At 36.7% G+C, this 12,060-nt stretch overlaps 4 protein-coding genes across 4 annotated transcripts; 1 reads left to right on the top strand and 3 right to left on the bottom strand.

Annotated features, from left to right (window-relative positions):
• Nucleotides 1-6: 6 nt before the first annotated feature.
• EV154DRAFT_602461 (class III chitinase) lies at nt 7-2,341 on the bottom strand (the record flags this gene model as incomplete). Its single annotated transcript, XM_051607287.1, has 10 exons — nt 7-89; nt 158-684; nt 741-798; nt 858-873; nt 936-1,479; nt 1,547-1,581; nt 1,652-1,896; nt 1,956-2,119; nt 2,180-2,207; nt 2,279-2,341. The coding sequence occupies 10 exons, from the start codon at nt 2,339-2,341 to the stop codon at nt 33-35; spliced, it is 1,737 nt and encodes a 578-aa protein (XP_051457971.1). The 3' UTR covers nt 7-32.
• A 217-nt stretch (nt 2,342-2,558) lies between these two features.
• On the bottom strand, nt 2,559-5,710 carry EV154DRAFT_464139 (uncharacterized protein). The gene is made up of 8 exons (XM_051597654.1): nt 5,546-5,710; nt 4,483-5,475; nt 4,294-4,422; nt 3,974-4,228; nt 3,816-3,915; nt 3,351-3,744; nt 3,196-3,291; nt 2,559-3,131 (listed from the first exon to the last, which is right to left on the bottom strand). The coding sequence occupies exons 1-8, from the start codon at nt 5,685-5,687 to the stop codon at nt 2,601-2,603; spliced, it is 2,640 nt and encodes an 879-aa protein (XP_051457970.1). The 5' UTR covers nt 5,688-5,710; the 3' UTR covers nt 2,559-2,600.
• Nucleotides 5,711-6,143: 433 nt separating this feature from the next.
• Nucleotides 6,144-8,471, bottom strand: EV154DRAFT_602459 (uncharacterized protein; the record flags this gene model as incomplete). The annotated part of the gene is made up of 2 exons (XM_051607286.1): nt 8,048-8,471; nt 6,144-7,977 (listed from the first exon to the last, which is right to left on the bottom strand). Exons 1-2 carry the CDS (start codon nt 8,203-8,205, stop codon nt 6,144-6,146), a joined length of 1,992 nt encoding a protein of 663 aa, XP_051457969.1. The 5' UTR covers nt 8,206-8,471.
• A 1,382-nt stretch (nt 8,472-9,853) lies between these two features.
• EV154DRAFT_507730 (uncharacterized protein) lies at nt 9,854-11,837 on the top strand. Its single transcript, XM_051601473.1, has 6 exons — nt 9,854-10,277; nt 10,345-10,554; nt 10,616-10,798; nt 10,871-11,312; nt 11,397-11,563; nt 11,636-11,837. The coding sequence occupies exons 1-6, from the start codon at nt 9,936-9,938 to the stop codon at nt 11,780-11,782; spliced, it is 1,491 nt and encodes a 496-aa protein (XP_051457968.1). The 5' UTR covers nt 9,854-9,935; the 3' UTR covers nt 11,783-11,837.
• The last annotated feature ends 223 nt before the right edge of the window (nt 11,838-12,060 follow it).

Below are 12,060 nucleotides of genomic sequence, written 5' to 3'. Positions count from 1 at the left end.
TGAGGGGGGAGGGAAAGATGTCCTTATCCAGTTTATGAACAATCGCCATCTTTTGCCCAAACGGTTACATGAATATCAGGTGATTGATTCTATATATACTTATAAGTAACCTTATCTAACATCCTTACAATAATCTTCTTTTTATATATACACTTACATTGTTCACCTTGGATGCAACAAAAACTTCTCTCTTATGCATTACTTTGCTGCCAACCTTGTAAGTCTTTCTCTTGCTCCATCGGGTATGATTGCATTTTTCTGCTACGGATCTGGCAGCAATGGATGGACAGCTCTTGACCTTGGTCCATGCACCGGATGTTCCTCCGGGCTTATCGTTCAATGACCACCAAGCTGCCTTCCAAAGTTCTGAGTTATAAATCACCATCTTGCCAGAAGTATATGCGGCTGTGCTGGACCATGAATCCACACCAGTGCAGCTATCAGCGGGTAAAGGAGTTGAGGAAGAAGTAGCAACAGCCGAGGTGCTTGTTGTTGTGGCAGATGCGCTGGTAGTAGGGACTTCAGATGTGCTAGCAATGGTGGTAGAAGCAGAAACACTTGTTGTAGAAGTTGTAGATGGGCTGGTGGTAGAAGTTGTAGAACTAGTCGTAGCAGAAGCAGACACGGTCTTAGTTGTGACAGATGTAGATCCATCACCAAGGGTTCCGCCAGCACATGCACTAACTATTATATGACCTTAATATTCCTGATAGCTATCCATATAATCTATATTCACTTACTTGGAGACCAATCACTAGTCACACTTCCATTAGGAACAGTTGCTGTCCACCATTTAGTCTATATCATAAATAAAAGATAAGTATGTCATACATTCAATGTAATAAAGATTTTCTTACAGTCCACATATAACCCCTTCAAGAAAAAGATAAAAAAATTAATAAAATTGAATCTGAAATCGAAAAAAGACAACTTACTTGTAAGAAACAGTGGCACCATTGGTATAAGTATTACCAGCAACAAAGGCGGGGGCAGTACATGTTGGGTATACAAAACTGTTGTCACATTTCTTACCAGATTTCATACCATTTTTCATGGCAGCATCGATTTGGTTATTCTTGTGTGCCTGGGAAGCATCCCAGAACATGACACCACCAAAAGAGGGGAAAGCAGCACGTGTGGCCAAAGCAATCTTTAAAAGGGTATCTGCAGGAACATAACCGCCACCAGCAGCGGAGGCACTTGCAGGAGCGCCGATGTAAATCTTGACATCCGGATTAGGGGAGATGGTACGTGCCCAAATATCCCAAGTACCGAAATTCCATTGAGAGGGTGAGTTATAGTTTTGAAGACCACAGGGATTGTTGTAGAATTGGACATAAACGGCGTCAAAAGGATAGCCATTCAAGGCAGTTTGAAGGTTAGCGTCAGGATAAACACATTGAGGGGCAGCTGTTACATAATACTTCTTGCTGGACGATTTGAAGTATGTATTTAATTTGTTAAGAAAAGTTACATAATCTGCAGAAAAAAAAAAGAAGGACGAAACGATTAAATTGTGTTTATGACGCGTGTTATCATCACTTACAATTAGGTCCACCGCCTTCAATATCGAGATCAATACTATAAGTTTCAAATTAGTTTCAATAAGCTTGCTTATGTGTCATTATACTGTCTTTTTTTTTATATATACCCATCTAACACAGCATCGCCAAAAGGACGCGTCTTCGAACTACCGCCTAAAAAGAGGTTCCAAATGGTGTCGGCAAAGGCAGTAGCCTGAGCGTCAGATTGAAATCCAGCACCACCTGTGGCACCACCCAATGATAAGGTAATCAATTTACCCTTTTTTTGACAGTATTCAATTTCAGGGGCGATATTCTGACAATTTGCGAGGCCGGTTCCTGGGAAAGTAGCATTATCCACACTGTTACAGTACTAAAATAAAAAATTGTTACATTGCTTGCTGATTTATAATTACTGTCAAAATAACATACGTTTGCGAGATTGATTTGGGGTTCGCCACCAACACCAAAAAAGGTGGTTAAGAAAGAAATTGGCAGGACATCAACGGAATCATCATCACAATAGAATTTCAAAGGTTGTTGCCAACCAGATGGATCATTGCCGTTAGCAGCACCATAAGAATTTTGACCCCAATCTACAAAAGAATGTCAATAGATGGTTTTTTTAAAAGAAAATGACAGAATTAGTAACTTACAGTCAACAATGTTATCATTGCATTGATTCTAAAATTGCGAAATTGAATATAAGCTAAGATTTTTTGCGTCATTAAAAAATTTAAAAAAAAAAATCTTACGTTGTAATCGGCTCTTGCGAATCCAATTATTGCAGAAACAGCTAAGATCAAGATATTTCTCATTCTGTTGTTATTGAGAAGAAAAAATAAATAGTTAGGAAAGAATAAAGTGCATTGTATTTATATGAAAAGGAAAATATTTAAATTCCTACTGTTTGTCGTGTAACTTTATGTGATCATGATGGGAGGATCGAGCATTGATGGTCGTTTAATTCCAATATTGTCTAGGACTTTTTGTTCATACATTTTTCATAGTAACACGCATTTTATATAATGGAAGTTTTTTTTTCTATTGAAATTGATTCTATTGTATTTTATTTTTCTATTTACTACCCAAAACTTCACGAGCGATTTTACAGCTCCATTGGACCTTCTCCAAGTCTTCTTCACCAAGACCAGAATGTTTACCTCGCACAACGGATTCCAGCATGAAAAAGATACAACCCTGAGAAAGAGTACGTAATTCAATAATCTTACCAAATACATTAGCGATAGCTTGTGCACCTCCAGAGTGTAATTGTAATAAAAGATTAGCAAAGAAGATTTCTAAGAAAATACGAGCGTTACGCTGCACAGACATGAAATTGACACTTTTTAAGATGGCTAATGTAAGCGCACCCTCTGCAACCAAAGACGCATAAAATTTGGCCATGTTCATTAATTTGCTGAGTCGCATGTTTTTGCTCTCTTCGGTATGGTTCTCACTGGCGCTTCTTTCTAATCCACCAACTTCAGTCTCACCACATTCTCGGAGAAAATCCCAAAGACAATATTGGAAAGTCACCTTGAATGAATGATCCACTTCACACAATCGTTTACTCACAAGCATGTAATAAGGGTTAAATGATTTTTCCTATTTTTTTGTGGCGGTTAGAAATTAAGGGGAATTATTTTGTGTTCGATTTGTCACACTTTACATTTCCAGTACATTGTAACATAACACGACATATTTCACGTTGTTGTACTTCACTCAAACCAAGTTTCATGAGTTTTTCAAATGCGTCCAAATAATCCTAAATAGCATATACACCTTTAGTTTTTTTTTATTGTTTATGTAAACAATAAGACCTACCTCGGAACTCATAATAGTGACAAAGATTGTTCTACGGATATCAGTATTCATGCCTTGCTTTCTTGCCAATTTCAACAAAGCTTCTTGTAAGGATTGATCTTTTTTCAAATCCTCAGGCATAGACGTGTATTTACTTTCTGTGCCCACAAGGTTATCTTTCCAAGAGGAACCAACCAACCACCATTTACCCTTTGTTTCAACATTGCGGATATCATCCAAACTGACACGTAATGCTTCTGTACTACGTACAGATCGTTTCTTTGATAATCCATTCAAGAACTTCTTCATCTTTGAAACCATTTCTTTGTCACCTTGACCACCAGCTGTTTGTCCGTTTTTGATCTTGTTGTTCTTTACATTAGCAATCGTTTCAAGCATGAATTTATGACGAGTGCTACAGTAACAATATAAAATAAGTAATTAATCAATAAAAAATAATATGTCTAATCTTATTTTGTTGCTTACGATATAGTAGAAGGGTCACGCTTAGCAGTTTCCTTTTGGATTTCATCAATAATATGCTTTAAAGAGGCAGGGTCATCGTTACGCATTTCAGGACCAGCAGCTAAACAATTTGATATTAATAAACAAATGGATTATCTAATATATTTGTTTGTACTTACTTCTGATAATTCGAAGTAACAGATCCACTGAGTGTTCATCTAAACTGCTGATAAGTTCACGAACGATATCGTAAATAATCACACATGACAAGACTTGGAAGTTGTATAATTCTAAAATCAAGGTCAACAAATTCTTAGTTTCTCTAGCTCCTTCGTATCCTTCATCGCCATTGTCATCGCCTCTTTGAATAGATTCCAAACATTTTTTATGATCCTTTTCAAACATTTCAACCAAAGTTTGGACGAAATGGGCAGCTAAAAGTTATCATGTGTTAGTGGTTACTCCTAAAATAATATAAAATGACTAATAAAATGCTTACCAAATTCAATACCAATTAAACGATAGAGACTAGCAACAATGGTGGCGTATGTAATAACAAATGAATCCAACAAATTGTTCTTTTGTGCGATAGATGTTAAAATTAAATCGGAAATTGTTGAGGTAACGTCTACAAAAAATTTCGATCAATGTGTGATCTAATATTATAACGTAAGTGAGCTTGTCTTACCATGACGAGGGTAGATACCGTAACACTTTTCAATTTCAAGCAAGATACTCTCCATATTACTCTCACTCAATCTGTTAAGTTGACCCTGAAGTTGTTTGTGGAGCTTCATTTGTTGTTCACTCTTGGTAACTGCAGTCTTTCTCAAATGAGGAGGGACGTATTTTGTCAAGACACTGGCCTTAGGTTGCTCTTGTACTTCCTCTTCCTTTTCCTCCTCCTCTTCGCTTTCCTCATTTAAGGCTTCCTCGTCACTATCAACGTCATCTTCGTCAATGATTTCTTCGTCATCATCCTCACTTTGATCTTCGTTCATGGACTCTTCATCGCTTTCCTCTGCGTCTAATAAACCTTCCATATCTTCATCATCCTCATCCTCATCTTCTTCTTCCTCGCTATCTAAACCAGCAAATATATCATCAACAGCCTCTTCTGCCTTGCCTTCCATATCATTCAAACGCTTCTTTTCGGCAAGTCTTTGTCTCTTCTTACGAAGGTATTCTTGATCATCATCACCTTCCTCGCCTTCAATGCCGCCGAGAATATCTAATAAACCATCTTCCTCGAATTCCTTGCCCAAGGTCTTGACCTTTTTCTTGTTCATGCCTAATTTCTTTTCCCAATAAGCAATATCACGATCATCGTCGGCAAATTCGTCATTGGTATCATCATCGGCAGCACCTTCAATCAAGTTATCTGCTTTTAATAATTTGTAAAGTCCAGGATTAGATTTGGATAAACGCTGCATGGCTTCGGCAGATGATTTTCCCTTAGGTGCTTCCTTCTTTTTAGGTGGCTCCACTTTCTTTACTGGCTTGGCAACAGGCTCTTGCACCTTTTGACGTTTGTTGGGAGGGGCATGTTGTTCAGGTGCAGATCTCTTTTGGTGGTGTTGAGCATTGCGCTTGCCTTTTTCTAATTTCTTTTGCTTTCTTAAATCCTTACGGGTAGAAGCAGTAATTTTAAACTTTCTTCCAAACTTGCGATCATCCTTGTCTGTTATTGATAACCGTGAATATAATTAAGAACAAGCAAAATGCATAAGTCTATTATTTCTGTTTGTTACCTTGACCGTCTAATTCTTCCTGCATCGATTTAGGAAGTGTTGATCCGGGAGTTGGTACATGTTTACCATGATCGTTTTTCTTGAACGATCCTCCCTTGTTATAAGCTCCTCCCTTCTTGAACGATGGTTGTTGTGGTCTCATGGTCTTATTCTTCACAATTTAGAAAAAAAAGCTTTCAACTTTTTTTTTTCTTCTTAAAAAGGGCATTTGTGACGGGTATAATTGACGGAACAGTGTACCTGTTTTGCATAACTGCTTTGGGCGGCAGCATAAAAAATCAGATTATCTAGCACGACAGACTACAATGCCAATAGTATGCTTAATTTGAAATGGATACTCTAAAATGTAAGGCTAATATTGGTTTACGCAAGTATAGATATACTGTCTACGGAATTTTGTCGAGATTCAACTCTCGGAAGCAATTTAATACAATTTTCAAACGAATTAATCAATCATCTGAGCATGTCAAATGTAATGGCCCCGACTTTTGACAGTTCTACATTTAAAATCCTATAATTTTTCTTATGTACATATAGTATTTGATATATCTTTAGATTATATTAAATGAAAGTGGACAAATCTAAAAAAAAATATCTTTTATTTAGGAGGAAGGCCACGCGCACGTCGAGTTGTTCTTAAGCTGCGAGGGCGACCACGAGGTTGGCCAGGACCGCGTGTAGAACGAGGTCGGCCAGGACCACGCTTAACAGGAGGAGTGCAAGAAATTACAGTTTCTGAAATGTTGGCAGTAGGAGGAGTGTTGCTGATAGGTGACGGAATATCCGTAATGCTAGGAGGAGTATTGTCAACACAAGGGGCATTGTCAATAATAGAATCATTGTCAATAATGGGACTTTTGTTAATAGTAGAACTTTTGTCAATAATGGGACCTTTGTCAATAATAGGATCATTGTGATTAAGAGTAAACATCATGCTAGTAGGATAAAGAGCCTTGCATACACGTTTAGCTACCTCAGTTTTACGGCGACCTGCCTTGGTAATACGGGGAGCTGTCTTAGTAATACGAGGAGGAGGAGTATTGGCAATAGGAAGAGAAGCAGGAAGTGGTTTGCGATATCTAACAGTTTTCGAAGCAGGCTTAGTGGGACGTGGAGTATTGATAATAGGAGGAGGACGGCTGATAACAGAAGGGTCTGTAGAACCATCAAGTGAAGCCTTGGCCGTTTTCCCAGAGCGAGGAGGAGGAGCGGCTAAAGGAAATGCATCAACAATGCCCTTGTAATCATTATCATCACTACTTTCAGAAGGAAAAAGAAACTTCATATGTTCAGGCTGAAAAGGGAAATTATGTGGTGGTTCGCCACGGAGAGCACGGGCCTTATCAACACTTTCTACATGAAGTTCATGTTCTAATCGACATGTTTCTATAATTTTTTCACGGGCAGCTTTAACCTTTAATGCCCGGGCCGTTGCTTTCTCGTCCATATATTTTTGTAATTCGGGGGAATTGCCATTAGCACCGCAGGTCATGAATGTCATGTTGCGACGATCACTGGGCTGGCTAGGATAATTGATGGACTCCTGTCCGAAACAAAGCTCCAATCCATGTATCATATCATTTTTATGTTTTTGATGCCAAATGTATTCCATTATTTTGAGAGGTAATTCTTCAGAGTTAAAATGGGTTGAAGCAATGTGTCTCTTCATTTTGGCCCATCCGCTACTGATGATACTGGTATTCATTTTTTTGTCTGTGCTTGCATTATTTTTCACATTTCGCTTTTTACCGCCTTTAAAATAGTCTGCAATGTCTTGCGAAGAAATATGTTTAATTCCAGAACAAATTTCCATATCACGACGACAATATTTGGCGATAATTGGCAAAATTGTGTGGTGAGTTCTGTTTGGAATGGTGCAATAAAAAATCTCGCCACCCGAGAACGAGCCTTCCGTCTCAGTTTTTAAAGCTTCAACAATACCCAGAACCCAAAATCCGGGTGCTCGTTCCTCATCAAGTCTCTCAAATTTGTTTCGATGTTTTTCGAATTTCCTTACACCTATTTGAAGGTGATCACACTCAGGGCTATCACCAAGGAGGACTGTTGGAAGTTTTTTGTCGTCTTCTTTAAAGAAGTTTCTTCTAATATAACCTTCTCTAAGAATTGTACAGGATCGCAGTAGTTCATTAATCTCATCGTGAGTTGCATAGCGCGACGCTGTTATACTGCTATGGGAATAAGCCCTAAAGAGGTCACGAAAGATACCCAATCGCACACCCAGTGGAATAACTTTGTCGTCAAAAATTGATCCTTCAGTGGGCGGTCTTTTATAGTGTGAGTGCACCTCTGGGTTTTCGCAAGAGAACATGAGTTGGTTTTCATCGTCGATAAATGGTTCCATATGCTCTTCACAATCGGGATAATAATCGCACACTTTTTGAGAATTAAATGCACCAATTCTGTCTAAATATCTATTTTAATTGCTATATTGGTTAAAATGGTGTATCCGCGACTATTATAGGATGTTGAATATTCACTAACTGCATCGATTTTTCTTCACTGACTTCTTCTTGCAACTGCATTATTCCATCACCTCCCGCTAGGAATCTCGACCCATATGGCCTACGGTAACCAAATTCGGAAGAGTTGCCAGTCCCGTTTTTGCAACTTGCTTTCTTGGCTCTTTTGGCGCTTACCATTTTTTGATAGCTAAGAAATAAAAATTGAAAACAGTGAAAACAGTGAGATTTTAAACAAATGGGAGGTAGTAGAGTTGGAACGTTAAATATTATAACGATATATATATTGGGAGATCACAATAAAAAACAGCAAAACATTTAGCAATGTCATTTTAGTATTCAACATTTAACTTACATGAAAGGGAGTGAAAATTTTGACATTGTTGTTCAGGTGCCACTTTGTGACGACCAGCTGGCAATCAAATTTTACAACAACAATATCCAGACGTTCATTTTGCGATTTATAGTCTGTTGTGTTTTGCTAACTAGAGAATTCTTATCTGCTTAATATTTTATGAAGGCGAAGAAGATTATCAAGATTAGAATGATACCACTTGCAGATTTGATACCATATCAATTTTTTAAGGAAAGCTCGATATCTAAAAAAACATAAACGAATATCTGTTCCATCATAAAGAGTTTATCTAGGTATACTTTGGTTAAAATCCGTGAAGAGACTCACAAAATAAATTTAAAGTGGTATTTAAGAATAGGTTAATGCTGGTATTAAAACTGATGATAGAAAAAAATAAAATCATTTATTAGTTTGAAAGGATTGGGCCTTTTAAAATAATAATTTAAAGGTGATATGAAATCCATAAGGTACTTGATTAAAATGTTAAGATCTTGGTGGATAACAAGGATAATTGCTTGAGTCCATAGTATATGTCGAAGCTCTAGAAGATCCACATCCCATTGTAGCTAGTAAATATTTAAGAATTAAAAAAAATTGAGGTAAAAAGGTGAACAATAACACTTAAGCCTTATTTATATGCATTTTGTGTGGTCAGTGTTAAAAAGATGCCAGCATACCATTGAGTGGTAATAAAGATGAGTGGGTTGATTGGATACTACTTAGAAAGACCTTCACTCCTACCATTGTTTCTTCCTGGATTAGCTGTGAGAAATATAAAGATGACATCCAAATCGATCAGTTTTATTGTTAAAAAAAACGGCTTACTTACGAGTATCCTTGCCTGGTCCTGGGATGATCACCATACCATGGAAACTTCCTGAAGAAAGACTGCTATTACTAGATGAAGTTTCACTTGAACAACAGCCCATAATATACGAATAGATATTAAAAAATGTTATTTAAAATTTCTTAGTTCTCATTAATCATAAGCAACACTATTTATATCTCACTTGGATTATTTGCATAAAGAGCCCTAACACTGACAACTGACCACATGGGTATACAATACCCTCATCTTTGAAACTCGGGAATTCTTTAGCTGACCTTAAAGTTAGTGTCTATGGTCTAACAAAATATAAGTAAAGGGGTTTTGTCCCAATAACACAGGTATGTATATGTTATCAGATATATGCGGTCAGCATGAGGTAGGGTCAAATTCACGGAGACAAGCAGAGACGATACATGAAGAAATCGGATCAGTTAATCATGAAGCCAAACGGTTTTGAAAGAAATTCGAGGCATTGATCGTAAAAATATTTTACCAGACTACATATTCGACACCAAGGAAAATGATAAATTGTGCTTTTTTTAGGCATTGAATGCAAGATTAAATGTTGACGGTTACACCATGATTTGGCAGACATCTTAAAGCTCCGTGTTGTATTAAAAGTTTTATAACTTTTACTTTTGGGGCCTTTTTTTAATATTGTTTTGTTCTTTTTTAAATGACATATTCATTTAACTTTTAACCAAAACAATATTTTGAAATAGACAGATGGAGGATGAAACCTACCATGTAAGACCATTTATGGCAGCTTCAAGCGATTATGCTATTGAAATGGAACCTGAATCACCTCGTCATTCAACTGATATACCACAAAGGAAAAATTCGACACAAGTCGACGTCTGTTATCCTTATGAACCTCAGCTCCTTGATCAGCATTCGACGATCGAAACAGACGTTTTAAATGCCTATCTTGAAAAAGACGATGAGATTGTAGATCCCGAGTTCAAAACAGAACGTCAAATGTCGGCTAAATTAGACGACTTGTTGGAAAATAATAACGAAAGGGCTTCCATGTCTAGAAGATATAGTCTTTATGGAGAAATTATCAAAGTAAGCCATTAGTCTCTTATTTTTAAAACTCTTCATTTTTCTTACACTCTATGTCCCTCCATAATAGGACCCATCCGAAGTAAATAAGAACATTGATCGGTACACTTTTTATTCCGCCGAGCTTGGATCATTGAAGACTCGTTCGTTTAAAGAATTGCTTGAAACCAGTTCTCCAGATCAAGAGTTTAAAACCGTAGCTGATTTATTAGTAGAGACGACAAGTTGGTGGATAGATGTACTAGCCCCTACAAATGATGAGATGCGTGCCATCAGTAAGGTAAAATAGTAACGGATGCATCCTGCGTATGTAAATGATAAAACTGAAAATTTATAAATAGATTTTTCGAATTCATCCTCTCACAACTGAAGATATTCAAGCCCAAGAATCAAGAGAGAAATGTGAAATCTTTCAAAACTACATGTTTATTAGTTTCCGTAGTTTCAATCATGATTATAATAGCCAAGACTACTTGGATGCGGTCAGTTTTTATATCGTCATTTTTAAAGACGGTGTCCTCACAGTAAGTTTAGAGTCTTCGTAAATATATATATATATAAAGCTTTCCCTCCCCGCCTGACACAAAGCATTCTAGTTCCGTTTCCAAGATTTACCACATCCTCATAATGTGCGTCGCCGTATCCATCAACTGAAAGATTTCATCAAAGTTACACCCGAATGGATTAATTACGCTCTTATCGATAACATCACGGATAGCTTTGCCCCTTTGATTCAACACACTGAATTAGAAGTAGATTCTATCGATGATCTTGTCCTTGTATTGAACGGATCTGAGCAAAATGATATGTTGCGCAGAATTGGTAGTTGTAGAAAAACCGTTATGCAATTACTGCGATTGTTAAGTCCCAAAGCAGATGTTGTGAGGAGTTTAATTAAGCGTTACGAAGACAAAGCAAAAGAGAATATGTATAACACAAGGTTAAGAGAATCACAATCAACAAATACTGATGTATATCCAGAGCAAGATGAAAACAAAGTTCATCATGAAGTTACCCTATATCTTGGTGATATCCAAGGTAAATAGTAAATTTCTGGAAATCTATTATATCTGTTAACATTTCCCCGCTTTCTTTTTTTTTTTTAAAAAAAAAAAAAAAAAGATCATATTCTTACTATGTTGCAAAATGTAAACCATTACGATCTTATCCTTGGTCGTGCCCATAGAAACTATTTAGGCCAGATTTCCATTGAATTATCTCAAGCGGGTAACACCACTAATGGGGTTATTAACCGATTGACTTTCTTTGCTACTATTGTTGTACCTCTGGTAAGTTTGCGTTTATAGTCGCTAATTTATAATAGCTTATTTTTTATTTTACTAACGTAACATAATATATAGAATCTAGTGGGTAGTTTATTTGGTATGAACGTTAGTGTGCCAGGCCAAAGTGAAAATGATTTAGTCTGGTTTTTTTGGATCGTCCTTGGTATGGTTTTATATGTTGTTTTTATGGTTGCAGTTGGAAAAAGAACAGGATTTTTGTAATATATTGTGTATTTAATATCATATTTTGTACAATTAAAGTAGTATTTTTTTTTTTAATTTATATACACTGCGTTTGTACGACCCACGTTCAATGATAAAAAAGAAAGTCTAACTAAACAGGTTATGACACAAAAAAAGTAATAGATAAAATATATGCAGATCCCTTACTTTTGTATTATTTGTTTGTAAATGGAAACAAACTGATTAGAATTTCCAAGATGATGTAACTGGCATGAAACGCTTATATCTTCCTAAATGTTGTGTTTTAAAAAAATAAA

Source organism: Mucor mucedo (assembly GCF_025094135.1).
Source record: "Mucor mucedo strain NRRL 3635 chromosome Unknown EV154scaffold_42, whole genome shotgun sequence".
Lineage (NCBI taxonomy): Eukaryota > Fungi > Mucoromycota > Mucoromycetes > Mucorales > Mucoraceae > Mucor > Mucor mucedo.
This window is presented reverse-complemented; position numbering and strand designations above follow the sequence as displayed.